Here is a 7,066-nt window from a genome sequence, read left to right as displayed (position 1 = left end):
GATGCTGTATTCTGCTGCAGCAGCAACTGCTTCTGCTGCTTCTGCAGTCTGCTGCTGCAGCTTCTGCAATCTGCTGCTGCAGCAGCTGCTGCTGCTGCAGTGTGCTGCGGCACCTGCTGCTGCTGCAGTGTGCTGCAGCAGCAGCAGCCTCTCAGCAGCAGCTTCCCCGTCGTGATGGAGCACAAAGACGAACAATGAAGCTTGTGCTTCACCCCCCAACACCCCAACTCCGCAGCTAGCTGTAGCTAGTTGTAGCTAGCTGTAGCTAGCTGTAGCTAACTGTAACTCCTAACTAGATTAGATTAGCTGTTATATATGTTTGGGGGCTGAAGGAGAGGGTAGGCAGGGGCTGTCTTCTCTGCATTTCCGCTGCTTTAATTGCAGCCCTAGGAAACATTCAAATAATAAAAGACTATTTTGTAGAGTATTTTAAGCTCTGGAGCTGCGTATACACCCGAAAAGGGTTTAAATATTGAGGTGTATATGCAGCTCAGCGGTTGGGTTGGTGTGTCTGTGTATAAGAACGGAGAATCTGCGAAGTCTTTTAAATAAAAAGAATTAATATATTTAATTTATTTATTATTTTATTTAATTTTTATTATTATTCTCTTCATTCATACCCATCCAATCAACTCTGCTGCTTCGCTTGGGGCCCCCCAGCCCCACGCCTGCCCTGTCTGCAGCAAGCCGCAGCAGCAGCAGAGTCTGTTGCGGTTTCGGTCTCTTCTTTTCCTTTCTTTTGCTTTATCTAGAAGAAAGAGGTATATAAATCTTTTATTACAACAAATGCTTTGTGAAAACTAACGCAAAGAACCCCTTTAAAGCCCCTAAACCCTGCGCCCCAGGGTTTAGGGTTTAGGGTTTAGGGTTTAGGGTTTAGGCAAGCAGCAGCAGTGCTGCAGTCAGTTCGGCTTATTTCTGCATGATCAATGGTCTGTACAGCTGAGGGAAGAGATGGGGAGGGGGCCCCCCAAGGGGCCCAGGGGCCCCCTAGCGACGTGCTGCTGCAGCAACAAGCCTCTGCTGCTGCAGCACCTGCTGCAGCACCTGCTGCAGCACCTGCTGCAGCAGCAGTACCTGCAGCAGCAGCAGCAGCAACAGCAGCAGCACCTGTAAAAAGAGACGCCTCTAATGCGGAAGAGGTCGCACCCGCTGAGAAGAAGCAAAAGACATCAGAGGAGTCGCAGGCACCATCCCCTCCAGCAGCAGCAGCAGCAGCAGAGCAGCAACAGCAGCAGCAGCAGCAGCCCCCGCTGGCGGAGACCTTGAAGCCGCTCGGGTGCTTGCCGACCTCTGCTGCTGGGGGCCCCTCAGTCGTTGCTGCAGCAACAAGCCAGCAGCAGGAGCAGCAGCAGGAGCAGCAAACAGATAAAGCTGCATTACCCCCTGGAGTTGTGCAGTAAGCACCTGCCTGTACACCTCGAGAACCCTAGAGATTAGGGTTTAGGGTTTAGGGTTTAGGGTTTACGGGTAGGGTGTATAGTTTATTGTATGTTGAGGGTATCAATGAGACCGTTACATTTCCGGCTGTCTGGAGTGCGCATTAGGGTTTAGGGTTTAGGGTTTAGGGTTTAGGGTTTGCGTGCAGGCTGGGGCCCTTCGAGCGTAACGCGCATGCATCAGCAGCTGTGTCGCGGTCTGCTATACATGTAGAGTCTCTAACACCTCAAAATTTAGCAGCAGTGCTGGAGGAGAGAGAAGCAGCTAATCAGCAGACAGCAGCAGAACCTTACTCTGCTGCTGCTGCTGCTGCTGCTGATGCTGATGCTGCTGATGCGCCTGGGGATAGGCCGCCCGTCGCCCTAGACCCCCAGAGAGTTAAACAACGCAAAGAAGTATGCAAACCCTAAACCCTAAACCCTAAACCCTTAGCTTAGGCGAGTGTTTCTGCGGAGGACGAACCCCAGGTGCTTCCTTCTTGTGGCCGCTACACGCGACTTTAGATTTAGGGTTTAGGGTTTAGGGTTTAGGGTTTAGGGTTTGGGGTTTGTGTTCAGGAAGCACTTTTAGAAGCAGCAAATGCAGCAGCAGCAACCCCGACGCTTCCGAGCTGCAGCAGCTGGTTTAAAGAGAGAGAAATAAATGCACTAGAAAAAGACATACTCCCCTCGCTCTTCGCTGGTAAGAGCAGCAGCAGCAGCAGCAGCAGCAGCAGAAGCAGCAGCAGCAGCAGCAGCAGCAGCAGAAGCAGAAGCACCAGCAGCAGCAGCAGCAGAAGCAGAAGCAGAAGCACCAGCAGTAGCAGTAGTAGTAGTTGTTGTTGTTGGTGTTGTAGCAGCAGCAGCAAGGGTAGCATTAAACAGCAGCAGCAAGTAGCAGCGGGAGTGAAGGCAGCAACAGCAGCGGCAGCAGAAAAAGCAGCAGCAGCAGCAGCAATAGCAGCAGGATCAGCATGGGCAGAAAAAGCATCAGCATCAGCAGCAGCAGCAAAAGCAGCATGAGCAGCAACATGAAAAGCAACAGCAGCAGCACCAGCAGCAGCAGCAGCAGCAGCAGCAGCAGCTGGTTTATGCTGTTTTGTTTGTAATGCAGGGAGCTCAGTGCTGGAGTCAGAGAGAGAAGGGGTGTATATACACCTCAGACAGAGCATTATTAGCTGCTACAGACAAAACCCTCAACGCTTTCTCTCCTTCACAGAGTGCAGAAAAGCAATTGGTGAGAACCAGCAGCAGCAGCAGCAGCAGCTGCAACAGCAGCAACAACAGCAGCAGCAACAGAAGCAGCAGCAGCAGCAGCAGCAGCACAGCAACGAGCAGATATATATATGTGGCATTTAAAGCTGCATTTTTCCGGGCCTTGCTGCTGCTGCTGTTTCTGCTGCTGCTGCTGCTGTTTCTGCTGCTGCTGCTGCTGCTGCTGCTGATTGTTGCGCAGCGGGAGACGCTGCGTTGCTGCTGAGGGTTTACTGCTTTCTTGATTACTGGGGTTTAATTAACCTCCAGGCTGACCCGTCTACAATTCCTTCGTCTGTTCGCCGCAAGCGAGAATTCTTGCTAAAGGATATGCAGGTGAAAACCCTAAACCCTAAACCCTAAACCCTCGGGAGGTGCAGGTAGACAAACAGGCAGCCGCACACAGCACGGCTAGGGGCGTAGGGCTTGTTTACTTAGGGTTTAGGGTTTAGGGTTTAGGGTTTAGGGTTTGGGGCTTTGGGTGCACAGAGTTGGAGCAGGGCGTCGCTGTATGAGAAGCTGCAGCAGCACGGAGCAGCAGCAGCAACAGCAGCAGCAACAGCAGCAGAAACGAGTGCAGCGCCTCAGGGTCAGGGGCCGTGGCGTTGTGTCTCCTGCGGGAAGATCTGTCTCTATTCGTATTACATATTAAAACCAGGAGGAACAGCAGGTGAGGGTTTAGGGTTTAGGGTTTAGGGTTTAGGGTTTGGCGTTGGGAGGCAGCTAGCTAGCTGTCGAGAACTTTCCGGTGCCCTCGCTGTGCTGCGGCAGCATTTGCTGCTGCTGCTGCATTTGCTGCTGTTTCATTTGCTGCTGCTGCATTTGCTACTGCTGCTGATGCATTTGCTGCTGCTGCTGCTGCATTTGCTGTTGCTGCTGCTGCATTTGCTGCTGCTGCTGCTGCATTTGCTGCTGCTGCTGCTGCATTTGCTGCTGCTGCTGATGCATTTGCTGCTGCTGCTGCTGCATTTGCTGCTGCTGCTGCTGCTGCTGCTGCTGCAGGGGTTTCCTTGGGCGTCATTGACAGCTGCGTGTGGTGTCTCCGCTGCCACGCTGAGGCCCGCTACCCCCACGTCTTAACTGCACGAAACTTCGTTAAGGTAAACCCTAAACCCTAAACCCTAAACCCTAATAGCCTGAAGACGAAGGCCTTAAAGCCGTATTCATTAAACCCTAAACCCTAAACCCGATTTGAGGCGCCTGGACTGTGGAAGGCAGAGACGCAGGGCTGGCGATTCAACGTCTAGGGTTTAGGGTTTAGGGTTTAGGGTTTAGGGTTTTGGGGTGTACACGCAGGTGGATTTGCTTATTGCGGGCGCCACGGGGGACGGCAGCGACTGGCAGCTCGACGAAACAGAACGCCTCATCGGTATCCCTAAACCCTAAACCCTAAACCCTAAACCCTAAGCCCTAAGCCCTCGTGTCTAGCCCTAAGCCTTAAACTCTAAACCCTAAACCTTAATGGAAATCCCTCGTCTTTAACCCTAAACTCTAAACCCTAGTTGAAAGCCCTCATCATTCGCCACGCCGCCTAAACCCTAAACCCTAAACCCTACAGGGTTTGATGATTCGCTGGCAGCGTGAGGTTTAGGCCTTAGTGGGTAGGGTTTGCGTTAATAGAGGGTAAGGGTTTACTTGAAATCCGATAAAATAAGCATTTGCTGTTGCTGTTGCTGCTGCTGCTCTTGCTGCTGCTGCTGCCCCTGTTGCTGCTGCTGCTGTTGCTGCTCTTCTTGCTGCTGCTGCCGCCCCTGTTGCTGCTGCTGCTGCTGCTGTTCAGAGGCGATAGAGCTGCACAAGGACGACTGGAACGAAGTTGCTGCATATGTTGGAGGTGGGCGTACACCGCAGCAGTGCGTAGAGAGGTTTATTAAACTCCCAACGCAGGAACCCTTCTTAGAGGCGAGCAAACATGTCGTCAGGTAAACCCTAAACCCTAAACCCTAAACCCTAAACCCCAACAGCAGCAGCGACGCAGGGTTTAAGAAGGGTTCCTGTTTGTCTGGAGTGTCTTTATATGCCGCGCCGGATCTGTTGATCACTGTTGACTTTAGGGTTTAGGGTCTAGGGTTTTATGGTTCAGGGTTTAGGGTTTAGGGTTTAGGGTTTAGGGTTTGTTGGGGTGTACGTGCAGCGGAACGGAGCAAACTCCTTTTTCGAGTTTTGGGAACCCGCTGCTGTCTCTGCTGGCGTTTCTATCTTCGGTTGTTCATCCTGCTGTTGCTGCAGCAGCAGCAAGAGCAGCGCTGCACGAAGCAATTAATGTATCAGTCCCCAGTAAAGATTTGCTGCCGGAGAAGCAACGCAGCAGCAGCAGCAGCAGCAGCAGCAGCAGCGGCAGCGGCAGCGGAGGCGGAGGAGACGGCAGCGGCAAAGGGGCTTCAGATGCTGCAGCAGAAACAGCAGCAGCAGCAGCAACTGCAGCAACTGCAGCAAAGGCAGCAGGAGAGGGAGGAGCAAACGGGGTGAGCGTGAAGCAAGAGAAGAGTCCTGCTGCTGCTGCTGACGACAACAGCAGCAGCAGCAGCAGCAGCAGCAAGGAGCTGCTAGTTGGAGAAGAGGCGCTGCAGATAGCAGCAGCAACAGCACTAGCAGCAGGAGCAGCAAGTGCAGCAGAGCTGCAGCAAGTCGAGCAGCAAAACGTAGGCAGTCTGCTGCGCTCTCTAGCGGAGCTGCAGATGAAGAAAGTCTCATTAAAACTAAGGCGGCTGCAAACCCTCAGAGACACCGTAGAGAGAAGCAAGCAACAAATGGTGAGGGTTTAGGGTTTAGGGTTTAGGGTTTAGGGTTTATGGGGTTGGGTTTGAGGGGGTAAGAAACACTGAGGTTGGTTAGGGTTTAGGGTTTAGGTTTTGGGTTTAAGGGTATAAATGAATAGTTGTGAGGGTTTAGGGTTTAGGGTTTAGGGTTTTGGAGGGGGCTTCGAGGGTTTACGACACGACGCATATCGAGTCAAAGCCCAGCGCTGGGAGCTGCAAACGCGGGTTTAGGGTTTAGGGTTTAGGGTTTAGGGTTTGCGTTTCAGGAGACGCGTCTCTCTCAGCTATTTGCAGAGCACTCTGAGCTCCTGGCGGAGCTTGAGGGGACCAGGAGCCTAGGGCAGCCAGCAGGCATTCCTTAGCTGCTGCTGCTGCTGCTGCTGCTGCTGCTGCTGGAGCTGCTGCAGCAGCTGCTGCAGCCGCTGTTCCTGCTGCTACAGCAGCTAGTGTTGCTGCTGGCATTGCAGCATCTGCCGGTGCTGCAGCAGCTGCTGTTGCGGCTGCTGCTGCAGCTGCTGCTGTCGCTGTTGCTGCAGCAGCAGCTGCTTTTGCTGCTGGAGGTGCTGCTGCCGCATGCAGCACTGTGTAGATAGTGGGTTTCTTTGTTTTTCTTTCTTTCTTCTCTGCTACATTATATATGTATATATATCTATATATACATATATTTATTTATTTAAAGGTTTATTTAAATTAAACAGTTGCCGCCAAACATAGCAGCAAAAAAGACCTCACAAAACTAGCAGCAGCAACTGCAGCAGCAACTGAAAGAGCAGCAGCAGCTGCTGCTGCACTTCCAGCGGAATAAATTGTAGCTCTAGCAGCAGCTGCAGCAAGTGTAGCTCTAGCAGCAGCTGCAGAAAGTGTAGCTCTAGCAAAAGCAGCAGCTGCAGCAAGTGTAGCTCTAGCAGCAGCTGCAGCAGCAGCAAGTGTAGCTCTAGCAGCAGCAGCAGCAGCAGCACCAAGTGTAGCCTAGCAGCAGCAGCAGCTGTAGACCTAGCAGCAGCTGCAGCAGCAGCAGCTGTAGACCTAGCAGCAGCAGCAAATGTAGCTCTGGCAGCAGCAGAAACGGTAGGTCTAGTAACAGCTTCAGCAGCAGCAACTGTAACACTAGCAGCAGCTGCAGCAGCAGCAACTGTAGCTCTCGCAGCAGCAGCAACGGTAGGTCTAGTAGCAGCTGCAGCAGCAGCAACTGTAGCTCTAGCAGCAGACTCTGCTGCAGTTGCTCTTGCTGCTGCAGCAGCCTCGTCTAGAACGACAGCAAGCTAAACAAATGAAAGGGTTTGGATGGGGCTGCGGCACTCTAAACCCTAGACCCTAAACCCTTGTGCAAGCTTGGCGAGGGTTTAGACCGCCTGCAGTGGTACATGGCTCTTTGGGTGGTAGACATGGGGGTTTAGGGTTTAGGGTTTAGGGTTTAGGGTTAGGGTTTGGGGTCCACACACTGTTTGTTGTTTAGGGTTTAGGGTGTGCGTACACCCTAAACCCTCGAACTATCGCAGTGTTTATAATCTGCTGTAATTAGAAGGCGAAAGAGCAACTTAAGTGTTCAGGATTTAGGGTTTACGGTTTAGGGTTTAGGGTTTAGGGTTTAGGCCGGCGATCGATGCTGGGGCGTGGGCTGCGCATACACCCGAG

General features: G+C 52.5%; 2 protein-coding genes across 2 annotated transcripts; both read left to right on the top strand.

Moving 5' to 3' along the window:
• Positions 1-929: 929 nt before the first annotated feature.
• Positions 930-2,441, top strand: EAH_00057670 (hypothetical protein, conserved; the record flags this gene model as incomplete). The annotated part of the gene is made up of 3 exons (XM_013393716.1): positions 930-1,399; positions 1,589-1,835; positions 1,998-2,441. 3 exons carry the CDS (start codon positions 930-932, stop codon positions 2,439-2,441), a joined length of 1,161 nt encoding a protein of 386 aa, XP_013249170.1.
• Positions 2,442-3,002: 561 nt separating this feature from the next.
• Positions 3,003-5,793, top strand: EAH_00057660 (SWIRM-domain-containing protein, related; the record flags this gene model as incomplete). The annotated part of the gene is made up of 7 exons (XM_013393715.1): positions 3,003-3,008; positions 3,162-3,261; positions 3,675-3,772; positions 3,969-4,041; positions 4,453-4,594; positions 4,807-5,425; positions 5,698-5,793. The coding sequence occupies 7 exons, from the start codon at positions 3,003-3,005 to the stop codon at positions 5,791-5,793; spliced, it is 1,134 nt and encodes a 377-aa protein (XP_013249169.1).
• Positions 5,794-7,066: the final 1,273 nt, after the last annotated feature.

The sequence above is a fragment of the Eimeria acervulina genome, genomic scaffold (assembly GCF_000499425.1).
Source record: "Eimeria acervulina Houghton genomic scaffold, Eah_scaff1257, whole genome shotgun sequence".
Lineage (NCBI taxonomy): Eukaryota > Apicomplexa > Conoidasida > Eucoccidiorida > Eimeriidae > Eimeria > Eimeria acervulina.
Note: the sequence above shows the minus strand (reverse complement) of the source record. Positions and strands in the feature narration are given on the sequence as shown.